Source organism: Ammospiza caudacuta, chromosome 37 (assembly GCF_027887145.1).
Source record: "Ammospiza caudacuta isolate bAmmCau1 chromosome 37, bAmmCau1.pri, whole genome shotgun sequence".
NCBI classification, from domain to species: Eukaryota; Metazoa; Chordata; class Aves; order Passeriformes; family Passerellidae; genus Ammospiza; species Ammospiza caudacuta.
The window spans coordinates 950,119-967,023 of NC_080629.1; the positions used below are offsets into that span (position 1 = coordinate 950,119).

Here is a 16,905-nt window from a genome sequence, read left to right on the forward strand (position 1 = left end):
GAAATGCGGTTGGTATTGGAGGAAACAATATGGCTGTCGGCACCAATATGGCTGCCGTTGGGGGGAACAATATGGCCGACACCAATATGGCCGCTGTTCTGGAAAACAAAATGGCCCACACAAATATGGCCGCCATGTTGGAAAACAAAATGGCCGACGCCAACATGGCTGCCAGCAACATGGCCGCCGAATCCAACATGGCTGCTGGAAGCAACATGGCTGCCGGATCCAAGATGGCGTCGGGGCCCCGCCCCTTTTCTTGTCCTGTGTGTGGGCGGGGCTTCGCCTCGGGGGCGGGGCTAAGGCGGCACCAACGACGTCACAGCCCCGCCCCCTCCGGCACCGCGTAGGCCCCGCCCCCAGCGCGGGGTGGGCGGGGTTTGTTGGGGAAACGGGCGGGGTTTGTGTAACTGTAGGCGGGGCTTGTTTGTGGGCGGGGTTTGTGTTGGCCACGCCCCTGGGTGGGGTCAATAAACGCTGGGTCAGCAATGGCGGCTGTGAATGAATTCATGGGGAGGGGAGGGACCCAAAATTGCCCAAAATGGCCCCAAAAATATCCCCAAAATTCCTGAAATATCCCGAAAATTCCAAAATAAAAAAAAATAATCAAAATTTCCCAAAAATGGCCTCAAAATATCCCCAAATGGCCCCAAAATACCCCAAAAATCCCAAAATATGCCTGAAATTCTTCAAAATTTCCCAAAATTCGACTAAATTCCCCAAAGTAGCCCCAAAATCCATCTGAATTCCCCAGAATGGTCCCAAAATCCCTCAAAATGGCCCTAAACTTCAGCAAAAATCCTCAAAAATGGCCCCAAAACCCCCAAAATATCCCAATAAAATCCCTGAAGTTCCAAACTTCATCAAAATTCTCCAAATCCCAAAACATCCCCCCAAAATCCTCCAAAATAATCCCCAAAAACACAAAAAAAAACCCCAGAAATTCCTCCAAAAAATCCTCAAAATATCCCCAAAAACTCCTCCAAAAAATTCCCCCAGAAAATCCCCCCAAAAATCAAAACAAATCCCCCCAAAATCTCCTAAAAAATCCCCCAAAAAATCCTGAAACAATCCTCAACAATCCCTCAAAAAGTCCCAAAAAAAAGCCCAAAAAATCCCACAAATAGCCCCAAAAAACACAAAAAAAATCCCCCCCAAAAAAATCCCAAAAAATCCCCCAAAAATCCCCAAAAATACAAAATAAATCCCAAAAAAATCCCCCCAAAAAATGCCCCCAAAAATCCCCAAAAATACCAAATAAATCCCAAAAAAATCCGCCCCAAAAATCCCCCCAAAAATCCCCAAATATACAAAATAAATCCCCAAAAGATTTTCAAAAAAATCCCCCCAAGAAATCCCAAAATTCCCCCCCAAAAAATCTCAAAAAACCCCCAAAAAGAATCCCCAAAATATCTCCAAATGATCCCAGAAAACGCGAAAAAAAAAAAAAAAACCAAAAAAAAAATCCCCCAAAAATAGTTTTTAAAAACCCCCCCAAAAATCTCTTAAATTGTCCCAAAAAACCCAACCAAAAACCCCCAAAAAATGCCCAAAAAATAATAAAAAAATCCGCCTTTAAGCCCCTCCCCCACCCCAAACCCCTCCCTCCAATTCCAAAAAATCCCCAAAGAAAACGCAAAAAAATCCCAAAAGAAAGCCCAAAAAATCCCACAAATAGCCCCAAAAAACACCCAAAAAATCCCCCAAAAATTCTCCAAAAAATCCCCCCAAAAATCCCCAAAAGTACAAAATAAATCCCAAAAAATTTTCAAAAAAATGCCCCCAAAAAAAGCCCAAAATCCCCCCCAAAAAAATCTCAAAAAACCCCCAAAAGTATCCCCAAAATATCCCCAAATGATCCCAGAAAACGCGAAAAAAAAAAACAAAAAAAAGCCCAAAAAGAAGCCCAAAAAATCCCACAAATAGCCCCAAAAAACTCCCAAAAAATCCCCCCAAAAAACACCCAAAAAATCCCCCCAACAATCCCCAAAAATACAAAATAAATCCCCAAAAAAAATCCCCCAAAAACTCCCCCAAAAATCCCCAAAAATACAAAATAAATCCCAAAAAAAATCCCCCCAAAAAATCCTCCCAAAAAAGCCCAAAATTCCCCCCAAAAATCTTTTAAATGTCCAAAAAAAAACCCAACAAAAAACCCCCAAAAAATCCCCCAAAAACATTTTTTAAAAATCCCCCAAAAATCTTTAAAATGTCCCAAAAAACCCAACAAAAAAATACCCTAAAAATCCCCCAAAAAATCCTTAAAAAATCCCCCAAAAATCCCAAAAAATACAAAATAAATCTCCAAAAAAATCCCCCCAAAAAAGCCCAAAATTCCCCCCAAAAATCTCTAAAATGTCCCAAAAACCCCAACAAAAAAAAAACCCCCAAAAAATCCCCAAAAAATAATAAAAAAATCCGCCTTTAAGCCCCGCCCCCAATCCCCTCCCCCTTTAAACACCCCGCCCCCTTTAAGCCCCGCCCCCTTTTAACCGCAGCCCCCTTCGCGCAGCCCCTCCCCCCCAAGCCCCTCCTCCTTTAAGCCCCTCCCCCCTTTTACCCCGCCCCCGCGCCAGCCGCAGCCCCGCCCCCAATCCCTCCCTCTCTAAGCCCCTCCTCCTTTTAGCCCCGCCCCCGCGCCAGCCGCAGCCCCCTTTGCGCAGCCCCTCCCCCCCAAGCCCCTCCTCCTTTTAGCCCCGCCCCCGCGCCAGCCGCAGCCCCCTTTGCGCAGCCCCTCCCCCCAAACCCCTCCCCCTTTTAGCCCCGCCCCCTTTTAGCCCCGCCCCCGCGCCAGCCGCAGCCCCCTTTGCGCAGCCCCTCCCCCCCCAAGCCCCCTCCCCCCCCCCCCCACTCCGGCCCCTCCCCCCCCCTCCGCAGCCGCAGCCGCCGCCGCAGCCCCGGGGCCGCCCCTCCCCCACCGCCCCCCCAGCCTCGCGCCCAGGGGGGTCCCGGCCCCTCCCCCGCCCCCCCCGCGCCCCCCGGGGAGGTCTCCCCTCCCCCACCCCCGCCCGCGCCCCTCCCCCACCATGAAGGACCGGACCCAGGAGCTCCGCAGCGTGAGCGGGGGGGGGGGGGGAGGGGAATCGGGGGGGGCCGGGGAGGGCCCGGGGGGGGTTGGGGGGGGGGCGGGGGTGGGATTGGGGGGGGGAGGGGTCCGGGGAATTTTGGGGGGATTTTTTGGGAATTTTTTGGGACTATTTTGGATTTTTCAGGATTTTTTATTCAATTTTTGGGGGCATTTTTGGGGGTCTGGGGGCGATTTTGGGGGGTCCCGGGGGGTTTGGGGGGGTTTTGGGGGTGGGGAATGGTGGGGAGGGGTCCGGGGAATTTTGGGGATTTTTTGGGGAATTTTTTGGGATTTTTTTGGAGTTTTTGGGATTTTTTATTTAATTTTTGGGGTGATTTTTGGGGTCTGGGGGCGATTTTAGGGGGTCCCGGGGGGATTTTGGGGCTGACGGGGGTGGGGAATGGTGGGGAGGGGTCCGGGGAATTTTGGGGATTTTTTGGGAATTTTTGGGACTATTTTGGATTTTTTAGGATTTTTTATTCAATTTTTGGGGGCATTTTTGGGGTCTGGGGGCGATTTTGGGGGGTCCCGGGGGGGTTTTGGGGGTGGGGAATGGTGGGGAGGGGTCCGGGGAATTTTGGGGATTTTTTGGGAATTTTTGGGGCTATTTTGGATTTTTTTGGATTTTTTATTAAATTTTGAAGGGGATTTTTGGGGTCTGGGGGCGATTTTGGGGGGGTCCCGGGGGGTTTTGGGGGGGGTGGGTGATGGGGAATTGGGGGGAGGGGTCTCGGGGATTTTTTGGGATTTTTTGGGGACTTTTTGGGATTTTTTATTTTTAATTTTTGGGGATTTTTTGGGGGGGGGTCCGGAGGGGATTTTTGGGGTCTGGGGGCGATCTGGAGCAATTCTGGGGGTTCCGGGCGGGTTTGGGGGTCTCGGAGCGGGGCGGAGGCTGGGACACAATTTTGGGGATTTTTGGGGATTTTTTGGTGATTTTTTTTTTTTTTTTTTTTTTAATTTTTGGGTTATTGGGGGGCCCTGGGAGTGATTTTGGGGGGGTCCCGAGGGGATTTTTTGGGTCTGGGGGCGAATTTTTGGGGGGCGGTTGGGGGGGTGCCAGATGCAGAATTTGAGGGGGGGGGTCCCGGGAACTTTTGGGGATTTTTGGGGATTTTTGGGGATTTTTGGGGATTTTTTTTGGGATTTTTTTGGGAGGGTTTTGGAATTTTTGGGGGGGATTTTTTTATTTTATTTTGTTGGGGTTTTTTTGGGGGGGATTTTTTGGGGGATATTTTGGGGGATTTCTTGAGGATTTGGGGGTTTTTTTTGGGGGGGGAGGGGGGGATTTTGGGAGTTTAGGAAGAAATTTGAGATTTCTTGGGAGATTTCCTGATTTTTTTTTTTTTTTTTTTGAGGCTTTTAGGGATTTTTGAGGTGATTGGGGAGGATTTTGGGGGATTTTTTTTGGGGGGGATAATTTTGGGGAGAAAAATTGGGATTTTTGGGGAGATTTTGGAGGGTCTGGGGGGTTTTGGGGAGGGTGGGGGATGGGGAGGATTTTTAAATTATTTTTGGGGGTTTTTTGGGGGATTTTTGGGGATTATTTTGGGGCAGATTTGGGGGGTTGGGGGGATTTTTATTTTTTTCCGTGTTTTTTTTTTTTTTTTAACGGGGGAATTTTCGGATTTTGGGGGGAAACTTTGGGGGCGGGGTTTTCTCGTTTGGGGGCGGGGTTTTCTTCGTGGTGGGCGTGGTCTCGCCGAGGCCACGCCCCCCTGAGAGCGCCCCCCGCAGGCCAAGGACAGCGACGATGAGGAGGAGGTGGTGACGGTGGACAGGGACCACTTCATGGACGAGTTCTTCGAGCAGGTGGGACCCCCAAAAACGGCTCTGGGACCCCCAAAAATGGGATCAGGGACCCCAAAAACCCCCAGGGACCCCCAAAAACGGGTTTGGGACCCCCAAAAACGGGTCTGGGACCCACAGAAATGGGATCAGGGACCCCCAAAAACCACCCCGAAACCCCCAAAAACGGGTCTGGGACCCCCAAAAACGGGCTCGGGACCCCCAAAAACGGCTCTGGGACCCCCAAAAATGGGATCAGGGACCCCAAAAACCCCCAGGGACCCCCAAAAACCACCCAGAAACCCCCAAAAACGGGTTTGGGACCCCCAAAAACGGGTTTGGGACCCCCAAAAATGGGTCTGGGACCCACAGAAATGGGATCAGGGACCCCCAAAAACCACCCCGAAACCCCCAAAAACGGGTCTGGGACCCCCAAAAATGGGTTTGGGACCCCCAAAAATGGGTCTGGGACCCCCAAAAATGGGATCAGGGACCCCAAAAACCACCCAGAGACCCCCAAAAAACCACCCAGAAACCCCCAAAAACGGGTTTGGGACCCCCAAAAATGGGATCAGGGACCCCCAAAAACCACCCCGAAACCCCCAAAAATGGGTCTGGGACCCCCAAAAATGGGTTCGGGACCCCCAAAAATGGGGCTGGGACCCACAGAAATGGGCTCAGGACCCCCAAAAATGGGATCAGGGACCCCCAAAAACCACCCAGAGACCCCCAAAAACCACCCCGAAACCCCCAAAAATGGGTTTGGGACCCCCAAAAATGGGATCAGGGACCCCAAAAACCCCCAAAAGTCCCCCTGGGACCCCCAAAATTCCCCAAATTCCCCTAAAATTCCCCCAAAATCCCTCTGGGACCCCCAAGTTTCTCCACTTTCCCTTCAAATTTCCCCCCAAAAATCCCCAAATTTCCCCCAAAATTCTCCCCGAATCCCTACAATTCCCCAAATTCCCCCCAAGAAATCCCTCAAATCCCCCCCAAAATTCCCCCCGAAATCTCCCAAAATCCCCCAAAATTACCCCAAAAAATCCCCTGAAAATCCAAAATAATTCCTCAGATTTCCCCAAATTTTCCCCAAAACTCCCCCAAACTCCCCCAAAATCCCCAAAAAAAATTCCCCCAATTTTTTTTTTCTGAGACCCCCCGAGTTCCCAAAAACTCCCCCCAAATTTTCCCAAATTTCCTCTCCCCCCCAAAAAAAAAATCCCCAAATATCTCCCCAAAATTTCCCCCCAGAATAAAAATAAATTTTCCCCCCCAAAATCCCCCTGAATTTCCCTAAAATTCCCACAAAATTCCCCATAAAATCCCCCTGAAATTTCCCTAAAATTTCCCCCAAATTTCCCCCAAATTTCCCCCAAATTTCCCCCAAATTTCCCGATTTTCCCAAATTTCCCCAAATTTCCCCCAATTCGAGGTGGAGGAGATCCGGGGCTGCATCGAGAAACTCTCGGAGGACGTGGAGCAGGTGAAGAAACAGCACAGCGCCATCCTGGCCGCCCCCAACCCCGACGAGAGTGAGTTCATTAATTGATTAATTAGCTAATTAATTAATTAATTGGGTTATTGGGGTCATTAACGGGGTTAATGGGTCATTAATGGCGTTAATGGGGTCACTAAGGAGCAGCACAGCGCCGTCCTGGCCGCCCCCAACCCCGACGAGAGTGAGTTCATTAATTAATTAATTAATTAGCTAATTAATTAATTAATTGGGTTATTGGGGCCATTAACGGGGTTAATGGGTCATTAATGGCATTAATGGGGTCACTAAGGAGCAGCACGGCGCCGTCCTGGCCGCCCCCAACCCCGACGAGAGTGAGTTCATTAATTTATTAACTAGCTAATTAATTAATTAATTGGGTTATTGGGGTCATTAACGGGGTTATTGAACGGTTAATGGGTCATTAATGGCGTTAATGGGGTCACTAAGGAGCAGCACGGCGCCGTCCTGGCCGCCCCCAACCCCGACGAGAGTGAGTTCATTAATTGATTAATTAGCTAATTAATTAATTAATTGGGTTATTGGGGTCATTAACGGGGTTAATGGGTCATTAATGGCGTTAATGGGGTCACTAAGGAGCAGCACGGCGCCGTCCTGGCCGCCCCCAACCCCGACGAGAGTGAGTTCATTAATTGATTAATTAGCTAATTAATTAATTAATTGGGTTATTGGGGTCATTAACGGGGTTAATGGGTCATTAATGGCGTTAATGGGGTCACTAAGGAGCAGCACGGCGCCGTCCTAGCCGCCCCCAACCCGGACGAGAGTGAGTTCATTAATTAATTAATTAGCTCATTAATTAATTAATTGGGTTATTGGGGTCATTAACGGGGTTATTGAACGGTTAATGGGTCGTTAATGGCGTTAATGGGGTCACTAAGGAGCAGCACGGCGCCGTCCTGGCCCCCCCCAACCCCGACGAGAGTGAGTTCATTAATTAATTAATAAGCTAATGGTTGGTCAGTGATTGGTCACTCACTGGTCACTAATCAGTCACTCATTAATCACTCGTTAATCAGTCAGTAACTGGTCAGTGACCAATCACTCACTGGTCACTCACTGGTCATTAATCAGTCATTAATCAGTCACTAATCACTCATTAATCACTCATTAATCAGTCAGTAACTCGTCAGTGACCGGTCAGTGAGTGGTCACTCATTGGTCACTCACTGGTCACTCATCGCTCATTAATCACTCATTAATCGCTCATTAATTGGTCAGTAACTGGTCAGTAACTGGTCAGTAATTGGTCAGTGACCAGTCAGTGAGTGGTCACTCGTGGTCACTAATCACTCATTAATCACTCATTAATCACTCATTAATCGGTCAGTAACTGGTCAGTGACCAATCAGTGAGCGGTCACTCACTGGTCACTCACTGGTCACTCACTGGTCACTCACTGGTCACTCACCGGTCACTCACTGGTCACTAATCACTCATTAATCACTCATTATTCAGTCATTAATCACTCATTAATCAGTCAGTAACTGGTCAGTGAGCGGTCAGTGAGTGGTCACTCACTGGTCACTCACTGGTCACTCACTGGTCACTCACCGGTCACTCGCGGTCACTAATCACTCATTAATCACTCATTATTCAGTCATTATTCAGTCATTAATCAGTCAGTGAGCGGTCAGTGAGTGGTCAGTGAGCGGTCACTCACTGGTCACTCGCGGTCACTAATCACTCATTAATCACTCATTAATCAGTCATTATTCAGTCATTAATCAGTCAGTGAGCGGTCAGTGAGCGGTCAGTGAGCGGTCACTCACCGGTCACTCACTGGTCATTAATCACTCATTATTCAGTCATTATTCAGTCATTAATCAGTCAGTGAGCGGTCAGTGAGCGGTCAGTGAGTGGTCAGTGAGCGGTCACTCACTGGTCACTCGTGGTCACTCACCGGTCACTCGCGGTCACTCAGAGACCAAGCAGGAGCTCGAGGACCTCACGGCCGACATCAAGAAGACGGCGAACAAAGTGCGCTCCAAATTGAAAGGTGACCTTTGACCCCTGCCCTGTGACCACTGGTGACCACTGAGTGACCAATGGTGACCAATGGTGACCAATGGTGACCACTGAGTGACCGCTGAGTGACCACTGAGTGACCGCTGTCCGGCCGCAGCCATCGAGCAGAGCATCGAGCAGGAGGAGGGGCTGAACCGCTCCTCGGCCGACCTGCGGATCCGCAAAACGCAGGTGAGCCTTCATCATCACCTTCATCGTCATCGTCATCATCGTCATCATCATCATCGTCACCATCGTCATCGTCATTGACCTTCATCATCTTCATCTTCATCACTGAGCCGCTCCTCGGCCGACCTGCGGATCCGCAAAACGCAGGTGAGCCTTCATCATCACCTTCATCATCATCGTCATCATCGCCATCATCGTCATCGTCATTGACCTTCATCATCGTCACCTTCATCATCGTCATTGACCTTCATCATCTTCATCTTCATCACTGAGCCGCTCCTCGGCCGACCTGCGGATCCGCAAAACGCAGGTGAGCCTTCATCACCTTCATCATCATCACCTTCATCATCATCGTCATCATCGTCATCATCGTCATTGACCTTCATCATCTTCATCATTGACCTTCATCATCTTCATCGTCATCGCTGCGCCGCTCCTCGGCCGACCTGCGGATCCGCAAAACGCAGGTGAGCCTTCATCATCGCCTTCATCGTCATCGTCACCGTCGTCGTCACCATCATCATCATCATCATCATCATCATCATCATCGTTGCCAGGTGCGTCGTCGTCATCATCATCACTGTGGTCATGATCATGGTCATGGTCATTGGCTTCATCGTTGACTTCGTCATTGGCGTCATCATCGTCATCGTCATTGGCGTGGCTTCATCATCACCATCATCATCGTCATCGTCATCACCATCATCATCGTCATCATCACCATCATTGTCATCATCACCATCATTGTCATCATCACCATCATTGTCATCATCACCATCATCGTCATCGTCACCATCATCATCGTCATCATCACCATCATTGTCATCATCACCATCATTGTCATCATCACCATCATTGTCATCATCACCATCATCGTCATCGTCACCATCATCATCGTCACCATCACCATCGTCATCGTCACCATCATCATCGTCACCATTGACTGCAGCATCGTCATCGTCACCAGCAGCAGCGTCATCGTTGTATGACCTCACCTGTCCCTGTCCCACCTGTGTGACCTCACCTGGTGATCTCACCTGTCCATGTCTCACCTGTCCATCTCTCACCCCTCTCACCTGTCCTGTCCCACCTGTCTCACCTGTCCATCTCTCACCTGTCCATGTCTCACCTGTCCATGTCCCACCTGTCCCACCTGTCTCACCTGTCCATGTCCCACCTGTCCCACCTGTCCATGTCTCACCTGTCCATGTCCCAGCTGTCTCACCTGTCCCATCTCACCTGTCCATGTCCCACCTGTCTCACCTGTCCACGTCCCACCTGTCTCACCTGTCCACGTCCCACCTGTCTCACCTGTCCATCTCTCACCTGTCCATGTCTCACCTGTCCATGTCCCACCTGTCCCACCTGTCTCACCTGTCCATGTCCCACCTGTCCCACCTGTCCATGTCTCACCTGTCCATGTCCCAGCTGTCTCACCTGTCCCATCTCACCTGTCCATGTCCCACCTGTCTCACCTGTCCACGTCCCACCTGTCTCACCTGTCCACGTCCCACCTGTCTCACCTGTCCATCTCTCACCTGTCCATGTCCCACCTGTCCATGTCCCACCTGTCCATGTCCCACCTGTCCCACCTGTCCCACCTGTCCCACCTGTCCAATCTCACCTGTCCCACCTCACCTGTCCATGTCTCACCTGCCCAGCACTCGACGCTGTCCCGCAAGTTCGTGGAGGTGATGACCGAGTACAACGCGACGCAGTCCAAGTACCGCGACCGCTGCAAGGACCGGATCCAGAGACAGCTCGAGATCAGTACGGACACTGACCGCTGCTCTGGTCACTCTGAGTGACCGCTGGGGTCACCCGGGGTCATGGGTCATCACTGGTCATCATTGGTCATCACTGGTCATCACTGGTCATCGGGGAATGGGGATGGAATGGTCACACTGACCGCTGCAAGGGCCGCATCCAGAGACAGCTCGAGATCAGTGAGGGTCACTCTGGGGTCATCTGGTCACTCTGAGTGACCGCTGGGGTCATTGGTCATCATGGGTCATCATGGGTCATCATTGGTCATCAATGGTCATCGGGGAATGGGGATGGAGTGGTCACTCTCACTGACCGCTGCAAGGGCCGCATCCAGAGACAGCTCGAGATCAGTGAGGGTCACTCTGGTCACTCTGAGTGACCGCTGGGGTCACCTGGGGTCACTGACCACTGCTCGGGTCACTCTGGGGCCATTGGTCATCACTGGTCATCGTGGGTTATCAGGGGATGGGGATGGACAGAGCGGTCACTCTCACTGACCGCTGCAAGGGCCGCACCCAGAGACAGCTGGAGATCAGTGGGGGTCACTCTGGGGTCACTCGGGGGTCACTGACCACTGCTCTGGTCACTCACTGCTCATCTATGGTCATCTGGGGTCATTGGTCATCATTGGTCATCGGGGAATGGGGATGGAGTGGTCACTGTCACTGACCGCTGCAAGGGCCGCATCCAGAGACAGCTCGAGATCAGTGAGGGTCACTCTGGGGTCATCTGGTCACTCTGAGTGGCCACTGGGGTCACCCGGGGTCACTGGTCATCGTGGGTTATCAGGGGATGGGGATGGACAGAGCGGTCACTCTCACTGACCGCTGCAAGGGCCGCATCCAGAGACAGCTGGAGATCAGTGGGGGTCACTCTGGGGTCATCTGGGGTCACTCGGGGGTCACTGACCACTGCTGCGGTCACTCTGGGGTCACTCGGGGGTCACTGACCACTGCTGCGGTCACTCAGCGGTCACTCTCCCGCAGCCGGCCGGACCACGACCAACGAGGAGCTGGAGGACATGCTGGAGAGCGGCAAGCTGGCCATCTTCACGGACGACGTGAGTGACCGCTGACCAGAGTGACCAGAGTGACCAGCACGGTCACCAGGGGTCACTGGGGTCATGGGGAGAGACCATGGGGTCACTGTGGTCACCGGGGTCACTGTGGTCACTGTGGTCACTGTGGTCACCGGGGTCACTGTGGTCACTGTGGTCACCGGGGTCACTGTGGTCACTGGGGTCACTGGGGTCACTGGGGTCACTGGGGTCACTGTGGTCACTGGGGTCACTGGGGTCACTGGGGTCACTGTGGTCACTGTGGTCACTGGGGTCACTGGGGTCACTGGGGTCACCGGGGTCACTGTGGTCACTGGGGTCACTGGGAGTGACCAGTGGTCACTGTGGTCACTGTGGTCACCGGGGTCACTGTGGTCACTGTGGTCACTGGGGTCACTGTGGTCACGGCCACGCTGGAGAGCGGCCAGCTGGCCATCGTCACGGACGACGTGAGTGACCACTGACCACAGTGACCAGAGTGACCAGCACGGTCACCGTGGCCACCAGGGGTCAGCGGGGCCAGCGGGAGGGACTGGGAGTGACCACGTGGTCACTGCGGCCACCAAGACTGACCGGGGCTCACTGGGCGCTACCTGGAGATCCTGGGTGACCGCCAGGTGACCGCCAGGTGGTTCCCGGTCACCTCCAGGTGATTTGTGGTGACCACCTGGAGATCTCTGGGTGACCACCTGGAGGTCCCCAGGACCAGCTGACCACCGGGAGCCATCTGGTGACCACCAGGGGATCATTGGTGACCACCAGGGGATCATTGGTGACCACCAGGGGATCATTGGTGACCACCAGGTGGCCTCCAGATGATTCATGGTGACCCCCAGAACCACCTGGAGGTACCTGGTGACCACCTGGTGACCACCAATTGACCACCCGGGGATCTCCAGGGGCATCTGGTGACCACCAGGAGATCCTGGGTGACCGCCAAGTGACCACCAGGAGATCCTCGGTGACCACCGAGTGACCGCCAGGAGATCCTCGGTGACCACCGAGTGACCGCCAGGAGATCCTGGGTGGCCGCCAGGTGATTTACGGCGACCACCAGGTGACAACCAGAACCGCTTGGAGACACCTGGTGACCGCCTGAAGGTCTCTGATGACCACCTGGAGACCTCTGGCGGCCACCAGGTGACCTCCGGAACCACCTGGAGATGCCCGGTGACCACCGGACGATTTATGGCGACCACCTGGAGATCTCTGGGGCCAGGTGGCCGCCAGGTGACCGCCAGGTGACCCCGCTGACCGCCGCGTGTCCCCGCAGATCAAGATGGACTCGCAGATGACCAAGCAGGCGCTGAACGAGATCGAGACGCGGCACAACGAGATCATCAAGCTGGAGACGAGCATCCGCGAGCTGCACGACATGTTCGTGGACATGGCCATGCTGGTGGAGAGCCAGGTGCGGACACTGAGTGACCACCGAGTGACCACTGAGTGACCAATGGTCATTGGGATCCATGAAAACCCACCCAGACCCACCTACGGTCACCAAGAACCACCCAAAGGCCACCAAGAACCCATTGAGGGTCATCAAAGATCTCCAGAAGGTCGCCTTGGAGTGACCACTGGTCATCCTGAGTGACCACTGGTCATTGGGATGAGTATTGGGTCTTTGGGATCCATCAATGGTCATTGGGAGTGACCACTGGTCATCGGGATCCATCAATGGTCATTGGGAGTGACCAGTGGTCATTGGGAGTGACCAGTGGTCATCGAGATCCATCAGTGGTCATTGGGAGTGACCAGTGGTCATTGGGATCCATCAGTGGTCATTGGGAGTGACCAGTGGTCATTGGGACCCACCAAAGTCCACCTAGACCCACCAAGGGTCACCAAGAACCCATTGAGGGTCATCAAAGATCTCCAGAAGGTCACCTTGGAGTGACCACTGGTCATCCTGAGTGACCACTGGTCATTGGGATGAGTATTGGGTCTTTGGGATCCATCAATGGTCATTGAGAGTGACCAGTGGTCATCAAGATCCATCAATGGTCATTGGGATCCATCAATGGTCATTGGGAGTGACCAGTGGTCACTGGGATCCATCAACGGTCATTGGGAGTGACCAGTGGTCATCGGGATCCATCAATGGTCATTGGGAGTGACCAGTGGTCATCGGGATCCATCAATGGTCATTGGGAGTGACCAGTGGCCATCGAGAGTGACCACGGGTCATCTGGGCCCGTCAAAGGTCATTGTGAGTGACCAATGGCGACCACGACTGACCAGTGGTCACTCTGGCCGACCGGTGGTCACTCTCTGGCCGCAGGGGGAGATGATTGACCGCATCGAGTGCAACGCGGAGCACTTGGTGGTCACTCATCAGTGGTGACCAATGGTGACCAATGGTGACCATGGCTGGTCAGTGGTCACTCGGGGCGGTCAGTGGTCACTCGGGGCGGTCAGTGGTCACTCTCTGGCCGCGGGGGGAGATGATTGACCGCATCGAGTACAACGTGGAGCACTCGGTGGTCACTGACCAATGGTGACCATGGCTGGTCAGTGGTCACTCGGGGCGGTCAGTGGTCACTCGGGGTGGTCAGTGGTCACTCTCTGGCCGCAGGGGGAGATGATTGACCGCATCGAGTGCAACGTGGAGCACTCGGTGGTCACTGACCAATGGTGACCGTGGCTGGTCAGTGGTCACTCGGGGCGGTCAGTGGTCACTCTGGCTGACCGGTGGTCACTCTCTGGCCGCAGGGGGAGATGATTGACCGCATCGAGTACAACGTGGAGCACTCGGTGGATTACGTCGAGCGCGCCGTGTCCGACACCAAGAAAGCCGTCAAGTACCAGAGCAAGGCCCGGAGGGTCAGTGGGGGGCACTGGGAGGGACTGGGTTATACTGGGATATACTGGGGTGTACTGGGATATACTGGGATATACTGGGATATACTGGAGTGTACTGGGGTGTACTGGGGTGTACTGGGATATACTGGGATATACTGGGATATACTGGGGTGTACTGGGTTATACTGGGATATACTGGGATATACTGGGATATACTGGGATATACTGGGTTATACTGGGATATACTGGGGTATACTGGGATATACTGGGATGTACTGGGATGTACTGTGTTATACTGGGATGTACTGGGATATACTGGGATGTACTGGGATATACTGGGATAAACTGGGTTATACTGGGATGTACTGGGATGTACTGGGATATACTGGGATATACTGGGATAAACTGGGATAAACTGGGTTATACTGGGATGTACTGGGATGTACTGGGATAAACTGGGATAAACTGGGATAAACTGGGATAAACTGGGATATACTGGGATATACTGGGATGTACTGGGTTATACTGGGATATACTGGGAGGGAACTGGCATGGACTGGAATGGGATTGGGCGTGCCTGGGACGCACCGGGGACAAACTGGGAACAAACTGGTTCATACTGGGATGGACTGGGGGGGAACTGGTTTATACTGGGGGGGGATGCCGGGAGGGACTGGGAGTGCCTGGGCTGTACTGGTTTGTACTGGGAGGGAACTGGGGTGGGCTGGGAGGGTCAGTGGCTTGTACTGGTTTGTACTGGTTTGTACTGGTTTGTACTGGGAGGGGCTGGGGGTGGGGGAGGGGTCGGTGACGTTCCGCTGTTCTCTCTCCCCTCCCCCGCTGCCGGGATGTCCCGAAACCCCCCAAAATTCACCCAAAATTCATCCAAATTCACTGAATTCCATCAAATTTCATCGAAATTCATTGAATTCCGTCAAACTTCATTGAAATTCACTGAATTCCATCAAATTTCATCGAAATTCATCAAAATTCATTGAATTCCATCAAATTTCATCGAAATTCACTGAATTCCATCAAATTTCATCGAAATTCATTGAATTCCATCAAATTTCATCGAAATTCACTGAATTCCATCAAATTTCACCGAAATTCACTGAATTCCATCAAATTTCGTTGAAATTCACCGAAATTTGTGAAAAAATCCATTGAAATTCATGAAAAACCATCAAAACTCAATGAAACGCGCTGAATTCCATCAAAATGTGTTTAAATTCATTGACATTCGTCGAAATTCAATGAAATTCATTGAAACGAATGAAAAATTCATTGAAATTTATCGAATCCCGTCAAAACGCGTCAAAATTCATGGAAACTCATCGAAATTCACGCAAAATTCATCAAAAATTCATCAAAATGAATCCATAATTCCCTGAAATTCATTAAAATCCATCAAAACGCAACAAAATCCACCAAAATTCACCAAATTTACGCCAAATCCACTGAAACCTCAACAAATTCCCCTAAAAATCACCAAAATTCACTAAAACCCATCACAAATCACCTGAAATTTCCCAAAATCCCTCTCAACACCCCCAAATTCCCCCGAAATTCATCAAAACTCACCGACATTCATCAAAATCCATCAAAATTCACCAAATTCACTCAAATCAAACCGAAACTCCCCCCCCCCAAACCCGATGCAAAATCTGTCCAAAACGTCCCCAAATCCCCCAAAATCCCCCCAAAAAATCCGTGAAAAATCCCCCAAAACCCCCAAACTCCCCAAATCCCCGAATTTCCCGAATTGCCCCAAATTCGCCCCAAACCGCGGTCCCCGCGCAGAAGAAGATCATGATCATCATCTGCTGCGTGGTGCTGGGCGTGGTCCTGGCCTCGTCCATCGGGGGCACCTTGGGCCTCTGAGGCCCCGCCCCCGCCCCCAGGCCCCGCCCCCTCGCCCCGGCCCCGCCCTTCTCGCGCCCCTCCCCCGACAATCCCGTTAATTAATCAACCAACCAATCAACCGCATCGATCGCGAATAAATTAACGAGTTAACGAATTGCCAACGGACGAACCAGCACGTGGTGGTCCCGTCACCGCCGGCCACGCCCCCTTTCAACCCAGGCTCCGCCCCCCCCGGGGTCGGCAAATCTAAGCTCCGCCCCTTCCTGTTCCTCATTGGTCGTCATCCATCGCGTCATCCCCCGCTGGCCACGCCCTCAAATCGGGGTTGGGTTGGGTTGTGTTGGGTTGGATGAGTTGAGTTGGGTTGGGTTGGGTTGAGTTGGGTTGGGTTGGGTTGAGTTGGGTTGGGTTGGGTTGGGTTGGATGAGTTGAGTTGGGTTGGGTTGGAAGAGTTGGGTTGGGTTGGATTAGGTTGAGTTGAGTTGGGTTGGGTTGGTTGAGTTGAGTTGGGTTGGGTTGGATGAGTTGAGTTGGGTTGGGTTGGGTTGAGTTGGGTTGGGTTGGAAGAGTTGGGTTGGATTGGGTTGGGTTGGTTTGAATTAATTTACGTTGACTTTCTTGAGTTCGGTTGGGTTGGGTCGGGTTCCATTGGTTTGGGTCTCATTGGGTTGGGTTGGGTCGGGTTGGGTTGGGTTGAGTTGGGTTGGGTTGGGTTGAGTTGGGTTTTTGGGTTTTTGGGTTGACCGACCCCATCGGGGTGGGGGCGGTGCCATCGTCTCATTCCCGCCGCGCCGATAACACGACCATCCCTGACCGGTCTAACCAGTGCCCAACTGGTTAACCCTT

At 52.2% G+C, this 16,905-nt stretch overlaps 1 protein-coding gene across 1 annotated transcript; it reads left to right on the forward strand.

Annotated features, from left to right (window-relative positions):
• Positions 1-2,868: 2,868 nt before the first annotated feature.
• Positions 2,869-16,400, forward strand: LOC131570689 (syntaxin-1B). Its single transcript, XM_058823061.1, has 10 exons — positions 2,869-3,056; positions 4,805-4,879; positions 6,288-6,387; positions 8,296-8,370; positions 8,497-8,570; positions 10,229-10,337; positions 11,321-11,394; positions 12,665-12,802; positions 14,104-14,214; positions 15,997-16,400. Exons 1-10 carry the CDS (start codon positions 3,027-3,029, stop codon positions 16,075-16,077), a joined length of 867 nt encoding a protein of 288 aa, XP_058679044.1. The 5' UTR covers positions 2,869-3,026; the 3' UTR covers positions 16,078-16,400.
• Positions 16,401-16,905: the final 505 nt, after the last annotated feature.

Coding starts and splice junctions, on each gene's coding strand:
- LOC131570689 (XM_058823061.1), top strand. CDS start 3,027: ATGAAGGACCGGACCCAGGAGCTCCGCAGC. Junction 3,057..4,804: donor GGACCCAGGAGCTCCGCAGC/GTGAGCGGGGGG, acceptor CGCCCCCCGCAG/GCCAAGGACAGCGACGATGA. Junction 8,571..10,228: donor TGCGGATCCGCAAAACGCAG/GTGAGCCTTCAT, acceptor TCACCTGCCCAG/CACTCGACGCTGTCCCGCAA.